The sequence below is a fragment of the Staurois parvus genome, unplaced genomic scaffold (assembly GCF_062004578.1).
Source record: "Staurois parvus isolate SC_StPar_1 unplaced genomic scaffold, SC_StPar_1.0 ptg003592l, whole genome shotgun sequence".
In the NCBI taxonomy this organism is placed as follows: Eukaryota; Metazoa; Chordata; class Amphibia; order Anura; family Ranidae; genus Staurois; species Staurois parvus.
Genome location: NW_028321388.1, coordinates 45570 through 63619, shown reverse-complemented (window position 1 = coordinate 63619; position 18050 = coordinate 45570). Strand labels below are relative to the sequence as shown.

Here is an 18050-nt window from a genome sequence, read left to right as displayed (position 1 = left end):
GTCCTCCCCCGTGTCTTCATCAGATGGTGACCTCCACTGTCGTTGTCCCCCTTGTGTTCATCCTATGGTGACCCCACCTCCCCATTCCCCAACCTACTGTGTGTTCAACGTATGGTGACCCCTTCATCCCCTCTCATCTTCCCGTATATTCATCGGATGGTGACCTCCCCTGTCCTCCTCCTGTGTGTTCATCAGATGGTGGCCTCCCCTGTCCTCCTCCTGTGTGTTCATCAGATGGTGGCCTCCACTGTCCTCCTCCTGTGTGTTCATCAGACTGTGACCTCCCCTGTCCTCCTCCTGTGTGTTCATCAGACTGTGACCTCCCCTGTCCTCCTGTATGTTCATTGGATGGTGACCTCCCCTGTCCTCCCCCGTGTCTTCATCAGCTGGTGACCTCCCCTGTCCTCCCCCGTGTGTTCATCAGATGGTGACCTCCACTGTCGTCGTCCCCCTTGTGTTCATCCTATGGTGACCCCACCTCCCCATTCCCCAACCTTCTGTGTGTTCAACGTATGGTGACCCCTTCATCCCCTCTCATCTTCCCGTATATTCATCGGATGGTGACCTCCCCTGTCCTCCTCCTGTGTGTTCATCAGATGGTGGCCTCCCCTGTCCTCCTCCTGTGTGTTCATCAGATGGTGGCCTCCCCTGTCCTCCTCCTGTGTGTTCATCAGATGGTGGCCTCCCCTGTCCTCCCCCGTGTGTTCATCAGATGCTGACCTCCCCTGTCCTCCTCCTGTGCGTTCATCAGATGGTGACCTCCCCTGTCCTCCTTCTGTGCGTTCATCAGATGGTGGCCTCCCCTGTCCTCCTCCTGTGCGTTCATCAGATGGTGGCCTCCCCTGTCCTCCTCCTGTGCGTTCATCAGATGGTGACCTCCCCTGTCCTCCTTCTGTGCGTTCATCAGATGGTGGCCTCCCCTGTCCTCCTCCTGTGCGTTCATCAGATGGTGGCCTCCCCTGTCCTCCTCCTGTGCGTTCATCAGATGGTGGCCTCCCCTGTCCTCCTCCTGTGCGTTCATCAGATGGTGGCCTCCCCTGTCCTCCTCCTGTGCGTTCATCAGATGGTGACCTCCCCTGTCCTCCTCCTGTGCGTTCATCAGATGGTGACCTCCCCTGTCCTCCTCCTGTGTATTCATCAGATGCTGACCTCCCCTGTCCTCCTCCTGTGCGTTCATCAGATGGTGACCTCCCCTGTCCTCCTCCTGTGCGTTCATCAGATGGTGACCTCCCCTGTCCTCCTCCTGTGCGTTCATCAGATGCTGACCTCCCCTGTCCTCCTCCTGTGCGTTCATCAGATGCTGACCTCCCCTGTCCTCCTCCTGTGCGTTCATCAGATGGTGACCTCCCCTGTCCTCCTCCTGTGCGTTCATCAGATGGTGGCCTCCCCTGTCCTCCTCCTGTGTGTTCATCAGATGGTGTCCTCCTCCTGTGTGTTCATCAGATGCTGACCTCCCCTGTCCTCCTCCTGTGCGTTCATCAGATGGTGACCTCCCCTGTCCTCCTCCTGTGCGTTCATCAGATGGTGGCCTCCCCTGTCCTCCTCCTGTGTGTTCATCAGATGGTGTCCTCCTCCTGTGTGTTCATCAGATGGTGACCTCCTCTGTCCAGTTTCTCTGTTTCCCCCAGCTTTACATCCCGCCACCACAAGGTCCCCTGATGAAGTCACCCATTGATCCACTCACGTGTTCATCTGACCTCCCTCCTCATTGAGAATTGTTGTGTTATTATATTCGCTATGCTGGCCAAATGTTGGATTTTTTTCTATCTTTGGTGGAAGTGAGGCCTTCATATACGTTCTGTACTAGGAGGACTCCTCGGGGGTTCTTTGTCATTGAATTGGGGAGGGGTTCTTTGTCATTGAATTGGGGAGGGGTTCTTTGTCATTGAATTGGGGAGGGGTTCTTTGTAGTCTTCACTTGAAATGTGAACAGTAAATACCCAGAGATGGAACGAAGGTAAGTGGTGAGCGGCCAGAAGCTGTAGGCTGCAGTAAATACAAAAATGTTGAAGTTGTAGCCCTGAAATGGGTGGATCGTTCCTTTATATCTGACCTTTGACCTCCGTCTCCTATAGTTCAGGCTTTTTTATTGGTAGGGACATTCCCCTATATAACCCCTCCCAGCAGACATCCCCCTATATAACCCCTCCCACTTGTAGCAAGGACACCCCCTATATAACCCCTCCCATTAGGGACATTCCCTATATTACCCCTCCCACTCCTAGCAGGGACATCCCCTATATAACCCCTCCCTGCAGGGATCATCCCCTATATAACCCCTCCCACTCCTAGCAGGGACATCCCCTATATAACCCCTCCCACTCCTAGCAGGGACATCCCCTATATAACCCCTCCCACTCTTAGCAGGGACATCCCCTATATAACCCCTCCCACTCCCAGCTAGCCTCAGTTTTTACTAGTGTCGTCAGGTGATGGACTTCTCCCTGGTGAGGACCCTATCTTCTTCTATGGAGGTTTTCTTTCCTGGGATGATCACACACCTTCACCATAGTCAGTGCAGTTCTTGGTGCATATTTCGGATTGGTTGACTCCTTGGCAGAGCCTTTGGGGACCATACCTGGACCCTGTCCCAATCCTGCTGTAGATGCTCCTCTTGGCACATAGTTCAGTGTGTGTAGTTAGCCATGGGGTGCTTTGCAGGTCTAGAACCATGGTCTGCCTGGTGCACAACACAATCCCTGAAGACCCCTGTGGGGGTATACCCACCATGGTAGACAAAGCCAGGATGGGGTTAGAACCCCTTATTTCTGCTACTGAAGTGACTTTAGGGTGGAACACTCACCCAGGGTGCTCATTTAATCCTCTTTGGATGTAAAAGCCCGGGGCCATCATCAAGCAGTTCAGGGTGTGGTGCCGGTTTAGTAGTCCTGCTGGAGGGCGCTTGGTGTGGTCCTCTTGCTGAGAGGCTCCATGTTGTGCTTGCTTAGCCTGAAGCGTAGCCTGCACAGCCCCCGCCTCATTATGAGGAGATTATTGATGGTGCGTGCCACCTCTTCCTCTTTGGGTTCAGGATGCCGGCTGAGCAGTCTTCTGGTCCTTCCTGAGGACACATTCACAGAGGTTTCCTCTCGCTGATCCCGGGTTGCAGCATCTACAGGTACTTGTACTAAGGCACCCCCCTGCACCACTGTGTGGAGGTCATCAGTACCCCTTTGGTGTCATTTTACTCACAAAACATGGGGGACCTTTCTAGGACAGATAAGTGGTCAGATGGGTACCAGCTCAGCCTGTACCTCCCTTAATATACAGGATGTATGGTGCCAGCAATCTGCACGGGAGACAATACAGGAACAATACAATTCTATACAAGAGGGATAGGAGGGCCTGATCCTGGGAGCTTACAATCTAAGAGGGAGGGGCCTGATCCTGGGAGCTTACAATCTAAGAGGGAGGGGTCTGATCCTGGGAGCTTACAATCTAAGAGGGAGGGCCTGATCCTGGGAGCTTACAGTCTAAGAGGGAGGGGTCTGATCCTGGGAGCTTACAATCTAAGAGGGAGGGGTCTGATCCTGGGAGCTTACAGTCTAAGAGGGAGGGGTCTGATCCTGGGAGCTTACAGTCTAAGAGGGAGGGGCCTGATCCTGGGAGCTTACAATCTAAGAGGGAGGGGTCTGATCCTGGGAGCTTACAATCTAAGAGGGAGGGCCTGATCCTGGGAGCTTACAGTCTAAGAGGGAGGGGCCTGATCCTGGGAGCTTACAATCTAAGAGGGAGGGGCCTGATCCTGGGAGCTTACAGTCTAAGAGGGAGGGGCCTGATCCTGGGAGCTTACAATCTAAGAGGGAGGGGTCTGATCCTGGGAGCTTACAATCTAAGAGGGAGGGGTCTGATCCTGGGAGCTTACAATCTAAGAGGGAGGGCCTGATCCTGGGAGCTTACAGTCTAAGAGGGAGGGGCCTGATCCTGGGAGCTTACAATCTAAGAGGGAGGGGCCTGATCCTGGGAGCTTACAGTCTAAGAGGGAGGGGCCTGATCCTGGGAGCTTACAATCTAAGAGGGAGGGGCCTGATCCTGGGAGCTTACAATCTAAGGAGGGGCCTGATCCTGGGAGCTTACAATCTAAGAGGGAGGGGCCTGATCCTGGGAGCTTACAATCTAAGAGGGGGGGCCTGATCCTGGGAGCTTACAATCTAAGAGGGAGGGGCCTGATCCTGGGAACTTACAATCTAAGAGGGAGGGGCTGATCCTGGGAGTTTACAATCTAGGAGGGAGGGGCCTGATCCTGGGAGCTTACAATCTAAGAGGGAGGGGCCTGATCCTGGGAGCTTACAATCTAAGAGGGAGGGGCCTGATCCTGGGAGCTTACAATCTAAGAGGGGGGGGCTGATCCTGGGAGCTTACAATCTAAGAGGGAGGGGCTGATCCTGGGAGCTTACAATCTAAGAGGGAGGGCCTGATCCTGGGAGCTTACAATCTAAGAGGGAGGGGCTGATCCTGGGAGCTTACAATCTAAGAGGGAGGGGCAAGTGGAACAAAAGGTAATTACTGTAAGGGATGGTTTTCCTGGATCGCCTAAAAGTGTACAGGGTAGGAGACATTCGGACATGGTAGAGAGTTTCAGAGGATGGGAGAGGCCCTGGAGAAGTCCTGAAGAGAAGCATGGGAGGAGGAGATGAGAGCAGGAGGTCATGGGAGGAGTGGAGAGAATGATTTGGGTGATATTTGCAGATCGGTGATGTAGCTCGGGGCAGAGTTGTGGATGGCTTTGTATGTTGTTAAAATTTAGAATTTTAGTAATTGGGCAATGGGAGGCCAGTGGAGGGATTGGCAGAGAGGGGTAAAGCACACTGAATGGAGGCCAGTGGAGGACACTGACTGGAGACCAGTGGAGGGATTGGCAGAGAGGGGTGGAGGACACTGAATGGAGGCCAGTGGAGGGATTGGCAGAGAGGGGTAAAGCACACTGAATGGAGGCCAGTGGAGGGATTGGCAGAGAGGGGTAAAGCACACTGAATGGAGGCCAGTGGAGGGATTGGCAGAGAGGGGTAAAGCACACTGAATGGAGACCAGTGGAGGGATTGGGAGAGCGGGGTGGAGGACACTGAATGGAGGCCAGTGGAGGGATTGGCAGAGAGGGGTGGAGGAGACTGAATGGAGGCCAGCGGAGGGATTGGCAGAGTGGGGTGGAGGACACTGAATGGAGGCCAGCGGAGGGATTGGCAGAGAGGGGTGGAGGACACTGAATGGAGGCCAGTAGAGGAATTGGCAGAGAGGGGTGGAGGACACTGAATGGAGGTCAGTAGAGGGATTGGCAGAGAGGGATAAAGAACACTGAATGGAGGCCAGTGGAGGGATTGGCAGAGAGGGGTGGAGGAGACTGAATGGAGGCCAGTGGAGGGATTGGCAGAGAGGGGTGGAGGACACTGAGTGTAGGCCAGCGGAGGGATTGGCAGAGAGGGGTGGAGGAGACTGAATGGAGGTCAGTGGAGGGATTGGCAGAGGGGGGTGGAGGACACTGAATGGAGGCCAGTGGAGGGATTGGCAGAGAGGGGTGGAGGACACTGAATGGAGGCCAGTGGAGGGATTGGCAGAGGGGGGTGGAGGACACTGAATGGAGGCCAGTGGAGGGATCAGCAGAGAGGGGTGGAGGACACTGAATGGAGGCCAGTGGCTGAATTAAATAAAACTGAGAGGTTGCCGTACTAAGCAATGTTCATGCAGCGATCGCCCCCTCTAAGTTCTGCCCCCCACCAGAACATACTGACCAGCTCATACAGTCGTGGGCTGCCCGCTCTGATTGGATGCTGGGTATTAGACTGGCTTCTTTTGGATAGGCTGCTGTACATACCGGCCGATGGTTGGCCTGTTTCTGTTGAACTGGCCGATATTCAGCCTTTACAGAGATTGGAGAAAACAGACGAATACATTGAGTCTCGAGAGAAGGGAGGGATAGTGAGGGATAGAACCAAACCAGCTCCACCTCCTTTCCATCCTCTGGGTGCGTCTAGTGGAGGCCACCATGGGAGAAGGCAGCAGGAGAGGCAGAGTAAGGATCTTTGCAACAGGTTTCAGTACAAGTAGGATAAGGGAATGGGAGACGATAATGTGATGGACAGAGGTGTGCATGTTAGATGAGTGGGAATTCCAGAGGACACATGAGAAGGGGGGGGGGGCTATTACCAGAGGGAGGAGTGTGCCGGGTGTGGCAATGAGATACTGGAGGTCTATGATAAGGGGTGATGACCTTTGGGGGTTGTAGTACATCTGTTCTGGGTCCTGGTTCCCAATCTCTGGTGGTTGCCCCCATTCTGGCTCTCTACCTTCCTGTGGTCATGCAGCCCACTTTCTGGCCATGCCAGCCTCATCCTTCTAGAAAGGGATTTTCTGCCCCAATGTCAGAGATCAGAGGCAGAATTTCTGGCCTTGCTGATGCCTTAGACTTCAGGGGTCACAGCTGTCTCCCACCTCCCCTCTATCCTCAGACTTTGCCCTTGAGCCAGGCGTGGTACCAGAGAATGAGGCATCTGCTGGGGAGGAATCCTCGCCTTCTGAGACTTCTTATCAGGATGACTTTTCTCCTCAAGTCCTGAAAAGGTGACGATTGTTACATTGAAGATGATGACTCTCGTTAAAGCAGCCTTCATCCTTTCTCCCTAAGGTTTCCAGTATGGGGTCATTAAAGTTCCCTACCCCAGCTAAGATCGTTCCACCTAATGTGCTGGCTGAGCCCATCCTATATGGAGGCTGGCCTTACCCCGAGAAGATTTTTTTTTCTCCAAAAACAATTCACCCAACAATATCCTGTTGAGGAAAGTTTCCGTCGGAAATGAGCAATTGCTGTGGAAGTTTCAAATATTTCTTACCTTAACAAAACCCTTTGGCTCCTATGAAAGATGATTCGAAGAGTTTGAAGACCCGTAGTCTAAAGGTTAGAGGACCTCCTTAAGGCTGTCCTTGCTTTGTGGTCCCTGCCGTGCAGCTCACATTTGCCCCTACGGCAGTCTGTCAGACCATTGTAATGTGAACTAAGTGTATGGAACCCCAGCTTCATCCTTACCGTACGGCTGCCCATGGTCAGCTGGAACGTTTGCCTTCTGCCTTACGCTACTACATGGATGGTTGGCGGATACATTTCACCACATATCTAGAATGATCCTTCTCTGTACATATGAGCGGCATTCTCTGACTGAAGTCAGCTAAGCTCCCATGCAAGAAATGCTTTGAGCGGTTACTTTTTGAAGGCCCGTTTGGGCTCTTCTTGGGTAAATATATAAAGGAGACCTCTCCTACCTTAGAAGGCAAAGGCTTGCACCTCTACTAGTAGGTCCTCTACTCCTGAAGTCAGGAACAGTTCCTTTTGTCCCTCTCAATCTTCCAATGTTAAGTCATACATTTGGAAAAGACATGGCCTCCCAAGTGAGCCCAGACTAGTGCCAAGGCCTCTTCACAGCAATAGGGCACCCTCCCTTCTCTGAATGGGGGGACTTCTGTCGGCCTTCTGGTCCCAGAACATCTCAGACGCCTGGGTCTAGTGCAGGGGTGGGCAAACTTTTTGACTTGAGGGCCGCAATGGGTTCATATATTGGACCCGGGGCCGGACCAAGAGTAGATGAATGATGTGTATGTGTCATCCATAGTAAGTATAGTAATATTCCCCCATAGTAAGCATAGTAATTCATCCCCCCTATAGTAATTCATCCCCCCTATATCCATATAGTAATTCATCCCCCATATAGTAATTCATCCCCCATATAGTAATTCATCCCCCCTATAGTAATTCATCCCCCATAGTAATTCATCCCCCATATAGTAATTCATCCCCCATATAGTAATTCATCCCCCCTATAGTAATTCATCCCCCCTATATCCATATAGTAATTCATCCCCCCTATAGTAATTCATCCCCCCTATAGTAATTCATCCCCCATATAGTAATTCATCCCCCATATAGTAATTCATCCCCCATAGTAATTCATCCCCCATATAGTAATTCATCCCCCATAGTAATTCATCCCCCATATAGTAATTCATCCCCCATATTAAGTCCCCAAGTCCCCCCTGTGTCAATTCACTTACCTTTGCTCCGCGCGTTCCTCTCACCGTGTTCCTGCGCCGTTCCGGTCTTCAGGGCGGACTGTGAGAGGAGCCTAGCTCCCCTCACGTTCCTCACGCTGCCCCGCCTACACACATCCTGACAGGCGATGTTTGCCACGCTCCGCGGGCCGGATTAAAAGGTCCGCCGGGCCGTAGTTTGCCCATTGCTGGTCTAGTGTGTTGTTTCCAGGGTCTACTAACGAGTGTTGTACTCTCCTTCCTCCATGCTCACCAACTTGTCTCCTCCATCATGGTGAGTGGATCTGCTGCCCAGCAACTGTTGGATCAAGGGGTCATGAGTGATGGTCCGAGTATGTGGTAAGATACGGCACAGCTACTAAAATCCGGCATGAGTTGTATTATGAAGCCACGCGGTATGTTAGTAGTGAGACATTCATTCCTATTTCAGCTGTCGGTGGGGTTCCCGGCTGACAGCTGAATGGAAAAAGAATTGTCGGCATTGCCTGATGTAACGTACCTGGTGGTAGAACCTGAAGTGCAGAGGAGGACCTCCCGTGCAGCTCTGGGTCAGGGGCCCTGGTAGAGTAACGGAGCACAGAAGTGCATAAGTGCCTGGTAGAACTTCTGCAGATGGATGTTGACGTGCGTCAGGAATGTAGGAGCAGCTGGTGGATGGCACACTGGCAGAGGTGCAGGATCGGCTAGGCAGGTGACACTCGGACAGAGGTGCAGGAACGGCTAGGCAGGTGACACTCGGGCAGAGGTGCAGGAACGGCTAGGCAGATGACACTCATTAGAGGTGCAGGATCGGCTAGGCAGATGACACTCGGGCAGAGGTGGAGGAACGGCTAGGCAGATGACACTCGGGCAGAGGTGGAGGAACGGCTAGGCAGATGGCACTCGGGCAGAGGTGCAGGAACGGCTAGGCAGGTGACACTCGGACAGAGGTGCAGGAACGGCTAGGCAGGTGACACTCGGGCAGAGGTGCAGGAACGGCTAGGCAGATGGCACTCGGGCAGAGGTGGAGGAACGGCTAGGCAGATGACACTCATTAGAGGTGCAGGATCGGCTAGGCAGATGACACTCGGGCAGAGGTGGAGGAACGGCTAGGCAGATGACACTCGGGCAGAGGTGGAGGAACGGCTAGGCAGATGACACTCGGGCAGAGGTGCAGGAACGGCTAGGCAGGTGACACTCGGGCAGAGGTGCAGGAACGGCTAGGCAGATACCACTCGGGCAGAGGTGCAGGAACGGCTAGGCAGATGACACTCGGGCAGAGGTGCAGGAACGGCTAGGCAGATGACACTCGGGCAGAGGTGCAGGAACGGCTTGGCAGATGACACTCGGGCAGAGGTGCAGGAACGGCTTGGAAGGTTACACTCGGGCAGAGGTGCAGGAACGGCTTGGCAGACGACACTCGGGCAGAGGTGCAGGAACGGCTTGGCAGATGACATTCGGGCAGAGGTGCAGGAACGGCTTGGCAGATGACATTCGGGCAGAGGTGCAGGAACGGCTTGGCAGATGACATTCGGGCAGAGGTGCAGGAACGGCTTGGCAGATGACACTCGGACAGAGGTGCAGGAACGGCTTGGCAGATGACACTCGGGCAGAGGTGCAGGAACGGCTAGGCAGGTGACACTCGGGCAGAGGTGCAGGAACGGCTAGGCAGGTGACACTCGGGCAGAGGTGCAGGAACCGAATGGCACCAATGCAAGGTACTATCCCAGCTTAAATAGCCCACCTGGTGCCAATATGCCATCGTGCATGCGCACCTGTGTACGCGCATTTGCCAATCAGCCCCCAGCATGATGGGGGCCCCCCCATTCATTCCAAGCTCTTCGGGCCTGGTATAGATTTTGAGGGGAACCCCCACTTTTTAAAAAATGGCATGGGGGTTCCCCCAAAAATCCATACCAGATCCTTATCCAAGCATGCTGCCCGACAGGTCAGGAACGGGGGGGACGAGCGCCCCCCCCCTTCCTGAAGCATATCAGGCCCCATGCCCTCAACATGGGGGGGGTGCTTTGCTGTGGGGACAAGGGCCTGTTCCCCACAACCATGGCCGGTGGTTGGGGTTTGCGGGCGGGGGGCTTATCTAAATATGGAAGTCCCTTTTAACAAGGGGGCTCCAAGATCCCATCCCCCCATGTAAATGAGTATAGGGTACATATGGGGTCAGTTGCATTGCTTTGGCCAATCACAATGCACTATCAGGGCGCAGGTGATGCCCTTACCGTTCGTCTGCTCACCGAACACTCGAATGGCCGATGTTCGAGAAGAACGTATGTTCGACTTGAACATCTAGCCCAACCCTCGGATCATCACTCCATACCACCAGCAGATCACGTTCAAGGTTTCTTTTGAATCATATTTTGATGATTCTGTGGACTGTATGGGGGAGATTTACTAAAACTGGAGCACTCAGAATCTGATGCAGCTGTGCATGGGAGCCAATCAGCTTCTTACTTCAGCTGGTTCAATTGAGTGTTGATAAAACCTGGAAGATGATTGGTTTCTATGAGAGCTCTCAGGGTTTCTTCTTGAACCTTTTTATTTTGCCTAACCAGATGGAGGAATTCGGCCCATTTTGGATCTAAAGACTCAGCTTGTTCCTAGGGGTTCATGCGTTTTGTATGGAGAATTCCAAGTCAGTCATTGTCTTCATCTTTTGGGGGGGGTTCTGGACTCAATAAACATCTAGGAAACCCATCCGCACATCCCCATTGTTCCGCATCATCAATGCTATCAGTATTACCAATGTGTCACCCTTCCCTTTGGTCTGCCTGTGGTCCCCTTCCACCACCAATGTGCTTCCTTGGATTTCGGCTCTCCTTTGTTCTTAGGACTAGATGGATGATCTCTTGTTAAAGGACCAGTCCTCCCCATCCTCCCCGTCCTCCCCGTCCTGTGCCTGTTTGCTTCTATTTTATCGCTAACCGCTCAGTTCATTGCTTGGGGATGTCCCCAAATCACCTGAAGGTAGCGGCATGTAACCCATGGCCTATGACTTCCTGTACTGTACTCCATGGAATTTACTGCTAGGTCAGAAAATACTCATTTTTATTTCTCTGATGTGTGTCGCCCCTAGAGATGTCCCTCTAAATCCTATGTCTGGTCATGTGTTCATCAGGTCTGAAGGAGCACCTAGACTGCTGCAGTGTGAGGGCACAATGGGCACCAGAGACCTAAAGTGACAATGCAGCAATACACAGGGGACCATTCTGGACTTGTATCTTGGAAAACTTGTCTCCTCTTCATGGTGGAAAGAGTGGAGAAGATTTACTAAAACTGGATCACTCAGAATCTGGTGCAGCTGTGTATGGCAGCCAATCAGCATCTAACCTCAGCTTGTTCAATTAGGCTTTGGCAATAAAACCTGGAAGCTGATTGGTTTCTATGCAGAGCTGCCCCAGTTTTTTCACCCTCCAGTTTCAGTAAATAACCCCCAGTATTTATATTGCCACTGAACGTTACCCTGCTGACTGCTAGTCTGAGGAGCTGCGGGGAACCCAAATACTCTACCTATGGAGGTACCAGGGCCATTAAGAGGTACTCCTCAAAAATGTCTCCAGAAAATGATGCAGTTATGACTGAAGTGCCGCTGTACACATTTCTATAATTCAGCCTTGAGTCTACCCTGGAATTGTTCTGGATTGGTCGTAATCACGGCGTACTTTGTTGGAGACAATGCAGGAAATGAACATAGCCATGATGTGAACCAACAGAAGATACTGAGCCCACCATCCTGACCACGATATATACTCTCCATTGTCCTCACCATCTTGGGTTGTCCCCATCTATCCTGTTCAGTGTCCTCTTTAACTCTCAGTGCTTCCATGGTAACATTTATACAAGTCTCTGGCAGCCCAACCTCCCAGTGCTGCCATGGTAACGTATGCTGAAATCTAGTAGCCTAACTTCCCAGTGCTGCCATGGTAACATATACAGGACACTACCAGCTTGACCTTCCAGTGCTGCCATGTTTGTGTAAACAGAACTTTGCCAGTGCTGCACAAGAAAAGGAAAGTTGCAGCACCGAGGACTGGAAAAGATTGGAATCAAACCCCTCATTGTACTTTACCTTGACATACCTGCTGTCCACACACAGCCAACCAGAGCCTTGGATTATCTTCAACCCCAATATTAATGGAAGTCATATCTATCCCCTGAGCTGGTGGCAAGTTTACTCAGCACTTAGCTTGTCCCTCTTCCGTATGAGTGGTACATGACCTTGATGAAAATGATGTGTGGGTTCCTTCATTCAGCAGTCATGGTGAGCGATGTCCATTAGGTTCCTTCATTCAGCAGTCATGGTGAGCGATGTCCATTGGGTTCCTTCATTCAGCAGTCATGGTGAGCGATGTCTATTAGGTTCCTTCATTCAGCAGTCTAGGTGAGCGATGTCCATTAGGTTCCTTCATTCAGCAGTCATGGTGAGCGATGTCCATTGGGTTCCTTCATTCAGCAGTCATGGTGAGCGATGTCCATTAGGTTCCTTCATTCAGCAGTCATGGTGAGCGATGTCCATTAGGTTCCTTCATTCAGCAGTCATGGTGAGCGATGTCCATTAGGTTCCTTCATTCAGCAGTCATGGTGAGCGATGTCCATTAGGTTCCTTCATTCAGCAGTCATGGTGAGCGATGTCCATTGGGTTCCTTCATTCAGCAGTCATGGTGAGCGATGTCCATTAGGTTCCTTCATTCAGCAGTCTAGGTGAGCGATGTCCATTGGGTTCCTTCTTTCGCAGTCATGGTGAGCGATGTCCATTGGGTTCCTTCATTTGGCAGCCATGGTGAGCGATGTCCATTGGGTTCCTTCATTCGGCAGCCATGGTGAGCGATGTCCATTGGGTTCCTTCATTCGGCAGCCATGGTGAGCGATGTCCATTGGGTTCCTTCATTCGGCAGCCATGGTTAGCAATGTCCATTGGGTTCCTTCTTTCGCAGTCATGGTGAGCGATGTCCATTGGGTTCCTTCATTCGGCAGCCATGGTGAGCGATATCCATTGGGTTCCTTCATTCGGCAGTCATGGTGAGCGGTGTCCATTGGGTTCCTTCTTTCGCAGTCATGTTGAGCGATGTCCATTGGGTTCCTTCATTCAGCAGCCATGGTGAGCGATGTCCATTGAGTTCCTTCATTTGGCAGTCATGTTGAGCGATGTCCGTTGGGTTCCTTCTTTCGGAAGTCATGGTGAGCGATGTCCATTGGGTTCCTTCTTTCTCAGTCATGGTGAGCGATGTCCATTGGGTTCCTTCTTTCTCAGTCATGGTGAGCAATGTCCATTGGGTTCCTTCTTTCTCAGTCATGGTGAGCGATGTCCATTGGGTTCCTTCTTTCTCAGTCATGGTGAGCGATGTCCATTGGGTTCCTTCATTCGGCAGCCATGGTGAGCGATGTCCATTGGGTTCCTTCATTCGGCAGCCATGGTGAGCGATGTCCATTGGGTTCCTTCATTCGGCAGCCATGGTGAGCGATGTCCATTGGGTTCCTTCTTTCGCAGTCATGTTGAGCGATGTCCATTGGGTTCCTTCATTCGGCAGCCATGGTGAGCGATGTCCATTGGGTTCCTTCATTCGGCAGCCATGGTGAGCGATGTCCATTGGGTTCCTTCATTCGGCAGCCATGGTGAGCGATGTCCATTGAGTTCCTTCATTTGGCAGTCATGTTGAGCGATGTCCGTTGGGTTCCTTCTTTCGGAAGTCATGGTGAGCGATGTCCATTGTGTTCCTTCATTCGGCAGCCATGGTGAGCGATGTCCATTGTGTTCCTTCATTCGGCAGCCATGGTGAGCGATGTCCATTGGGTTTTTTCATTCGGCAGTCATGGTGAGCGATGTCCATTGTGTTCCTTCATTCGGCAGCCATGGTGAGCGATGTCCATTGGGTTCCTTCATTCAGCAGTCATGGTGAGCGATGTCCATTGGGTTTTTTCATTCGGCAGTCATGGTGAGCGATGTCCATTGGGTTCCTTCATTTGGCAATCATGGTGAGCAATGTCCATTGTGTTGGTCAATGACCGAATGTTTCTGGGGATGGCACCTAGGTCATGGCACAATTTTCTTTGGCCTTGTATAGAATATTCCAGATCAGTGATGTCACCAGAACTCAGTGTGTCCATAGCATAGCCCATTCTGATGTCTCTTGAACCATTTTCATGACATGATGAATTTCTATGATTTCTAGAATATGTGATGACTGAGAAGTTGGTGGTTGATGCCCAATGGTGGCCCCAGGTTATCTCACTTCATAAAAGAAGCCAGTAGACGTTTTCGGTGAATCATTTTGCTGTAGATGTGGTTCTGTAGGATTTTGGGTACTCCAGTAGTGGTATTTGTGTCCTGTTATCTGCTCCTGGTCTACCTTTTTCTTTTACAGGTTCCTGGAGGTGTCGCAGCAAGTCATGGTGGACAGAGGTGGAGGGGTTCTTGTCAGCACTGCAATGAGCCTCTCCGGGAATGGGGGGAACCCATCATTGTGCCTCAGTCGAGGGATGGATGTGGGGTCTAGTCTGACTGGAGGAGTAACTATGGTGAAACATGAGGAACCCAGCACACCTCCGGTGCCCATGAACCTGTTTGCTACGTGGGAGGTGGACAGATGTTCTCCCAGCTGTGTGCCCAGGTATGTCCATGTCGTGTCTACTAAAGTACTTCACAGTAACAGTCATTCTGGAGGAAGATTCCCAGGAATGTCCAGAATTCAGGTCAAATTTTTACACAACTAAATAGCCCACCCTCTTCGTATGTTTTCATATATTTATATAGCACCAACATTCTCCACAGCGCTGTACATGGAACAGAGGACTATTCAAACCAGTCTCTGTACCAGAGGAGCTTACACTCTAATGTCTCAAAACTTCCCCGATCTCGGTATTTCTGTATGTCAGCTTTGTCTGTGTTCCAGTGTCTCTCTATGCGAGGATCTACAGTTGTGTCTTCCAGCTGTTATGGGGGCACAAACTGAACCTCATTAAGAGGTCTGTAACCTACCTTCCCAGGCGGATGGGTGGCCTAGGTATGGTGACCCCGGTGGTTTTCTTTTCTCTGATGTTTTTGAAACATAATTTTGGTAGCATGCTGGCAGAGGAACCGCCTGGGTGGGTTGGTATTTTTCAGTCCTGGTTTAGGCCTTTTCTACGGAGCTGGGAGAATGGTGGGCAGTGAGAAGCCTGAGGGTCCAACATGGTGAGCTCCCGGCTTATGTTGCCCCGTGTCTGAAAATGCTTCGGCAATGGTGAGTGACGGCGGAGGAAATGAAGTCTCTTCCTAGGAAGGCCCTGGAGAGGAGGGTTGTTGAATCTGCCTTTAGCGAGCCATTGGCCTTGAGGGATTGCCCGGGCCCGGTTATGAGAGAGGGATTGCCCGGTTGTGGGGGAGGGATTGCCCAGGCCCGGTTATGGGGGAGGGATTGCCCAGGCCCGGTTATGGGGGAGGGATTGCCCAGGCCCGGTTATGGGGGAGGGATTGCCCAGGCCCTGTTATGGGGGAGGGATTGCCCAGGCCCTGTTATGGGGGAGGGATTGCCCAGGCCCTGTTATGGGGGAGGGATTGCCCAGGCCCTGTTATGGGGGAGGGATTGCCCAGGCCCTGTTATGGGGGAGGGATTGCCCAGGCCCGGTTATGAGGGAGGGATTGTCCAGGCCTGGTTGTGGGGGAGGGATTGCCCAGGCCCTGTTATGGGGGAGGGATTGTCCAGGCCCGGTTGTGGGGGTGGGATTGCTTAGGCCCTGTTATGGGGGAGGGATTGTCCAGGCCCGGTTATGGGGGAGGGATTGCCCAGGCCCGGTTATGGGGGAGGGATTGCCCAGGCCCTGTTATGGGGGAGGGATTGCCCAGGCCCTGTTATGGGGGAGGGATTGCCCAGGCCCGGTTATGAGGGAGGGATTGTCCAGGCCTGGTTGTGGGGGAGGGATTGCCCAGGACCGGTTATGAGGGAGGGATTGTCCAGGCCTGGTTGTGGGGGAGGGATTGCCCAGGCCCTGTTATGGGGGAGGGATTGTCCAGGCCCGGTTGTGGGGGTGGGATTGCTTAGGCCCTGTTATGGGGGAGGGATTGTCCAGGCCCGGTTGTGGGGGTGGGATTGCCCAGGCCCTGTTATGGGGGAGGGATTGTCCAGGCCCGGTTGTGGGGGTGGGATTGCCCAGGCCCGGTTATGGGGGAGGGATTGCCCAGGCCCGGTTATGGGGGAGGGATTGCCCAGGCCCGGTTATGGGGGAGGTATTGCCCAGGCCCGGTTATGAGGGAGGGATTGCCCAGGCCCGGTTATGAGGGAGGGATTGCCCAGGCCCGGTTATGAGGGAGGGATTGCCCAGGCCCTGTTATGAGGGAGGGTCTGTGTTTGATGAATCTGGAGAGAATCCCTTTAAAGTTTCGGGATTTGGCCTGGCTCTCGTTCCATGGCAGACTCTATGTGAAGGGCAACCTGAAGCATCGCTCTGTGGAGAACCGTGGTTGTCCAAGAGTGGAGTGTGGTGGGGTGGAGGTGCTGGAGTGGAGTGGAGTGCGGTGGGGTGGAGGAGTGCGGTGGGGGGGAGGAGTGGATTGCGGTGGGGTGGAGGTGGTGGAGTGGAGTGCGGTGGGGTGGAGGTGGTGGAGTGGAGTGCGGTGGGGTGGAGGTGGTGGAGTGGATTGCGGTGGGGTGGAGGAGTGGAGTGCGGTGGGGTGGAGGTGGTGGAGTGGATTGCGGTGGGGGGGAGGAGTGGAGTGCGGTGGGGGGGGGGAGGAGTGGAGTGCGGTGGGGGGGAGGAGACGATGGACCATTTCTTGCTTCAGTGCCCCTTCAATATAGAAGTCTACAAGCGGGTGGGTGGGGCTCTGGGGATCCCTTTCCTTTCCCCCTTGAGTTACGTGGAGTGGTCTTACGGAGCCTTTCAGACTCTCCGGGACTTTGAGACACTTTTTCGAGTTAGCTTAGTACTCCATTACTACACGTGGAATGCACGGTGTCAGGTTTCCTCCTGCCGAGGTGGTGGAGCACAACATTCTGGGTGAGTGGAATGCACGGTGTCAGGTTTCCTCCTGCCGAGGTGGTGGAGCACAACATTCTGGGTGAGTGGAATGCACGGTGTCAGGTTTCCTCCTGCCGAGGTGGTGGAGCACAACATTCTGGGTGAGTGGAATGCACGGTGTCAGGTTTCCTCCTGCCGAGGTGGTGGAGCACAACATTCTGGGTGAGTGGAATGCACGGTGTCAGGTTTCCTCCTGCCGAGGTGGTGGTGCACAACATTCTGGGTGAGGTTGGGAAGATTTGGGGTCTTGAGAGGACAGGTGGGGGCTGGGAGCCTGGACAAAGGCGTGGAGGAATGTCAGGTCCCCGTAGCTGCTGTCAGTCTCTGGGGGCGTGGCTTCTCTTTCTGTCCTTTCAGGTCCATGCATGGGATAAATATTTCATTGTTTCTTAGCCTGAGGGGGGGGGGGGGGGGGTTTAGGTGGGGGATGGGCTGTGTGGAGGTGGGGGATGGGCTGTGTGGAGGTGGGGGATGGGCTGTGTGGAGGTGGGGGATGGGCTGTGTGGAGGTGGGGGATGGGCTGTGTTTAGGTGGGGGATGGGCTGTGTGGAGGTGGGGGATGGGTGGTGTTTAGGTGGGGGATGGGCTGTGTGGGGGATGGGCTGTGTGGGGGATGGGCTGTGTTTAGGTGGGGGGTGGGCTGTGTTTAGGTGGGGGGTGGGCTGTGTGGAGGTGGGGGATGGGCTGTGTGGGGGATGGGCTGTGTTTAGGTGGGGGGTGGGCTGTGTTTAGGTGGGGGGTGGGCTGTGTGGAGGTGGGGGATGGGCTGTGTGGAGGTGGGGGATGGGCTGTGTGGAGGTGGGGGATGGGCTGTGTTTAGGTGGGGGATGGGCTGTGTGGGGGAAGGGCTGTGTGGAGGTGGGGGATGGGCTGTGTTTAGGTGGGGGATGGGCTGTGTGGAGGTGGGGGATGGGCTGTGTGGAGGTGGGGGATGGGCTGTGTGGAGGTGGGGGATGGGCTGTGTGGAGGTGGGGGGTGGGCTGTGTGGGGGATGGGCTGTGTGGGGGATGGGCTGTGTGGAGGTGGGG

At 53.4% G+C, this 18050-nt stretch overlaps 1 protein-coding gene across 1 annotated transcript in view; it reads left to right on the top strand.

The window, feature by feature from the left end:
• Nucleotides 1-14365: 14365 nt before the first annotated feature.
• Nucleotides 14366-18050, top strand: part of LOC149427668 (phosphofurin acidic cluster sorting protein 2-like) — a gene marked incomplete at its 3' end in the record, with an annotated part of 49097 nt that continues 45412 nt past the window's right edge. Inside the window, exon 1 of the mRNA XM_089667798.1 lies at nucleotides 14366-14636. Within this exon, the coding sequence (XP_089523924.1) occupies nucleotides 14416-14636 (221 nt within the window). The remainder of the gene's footprint in view (nucleotides 14637-18050) is intronic.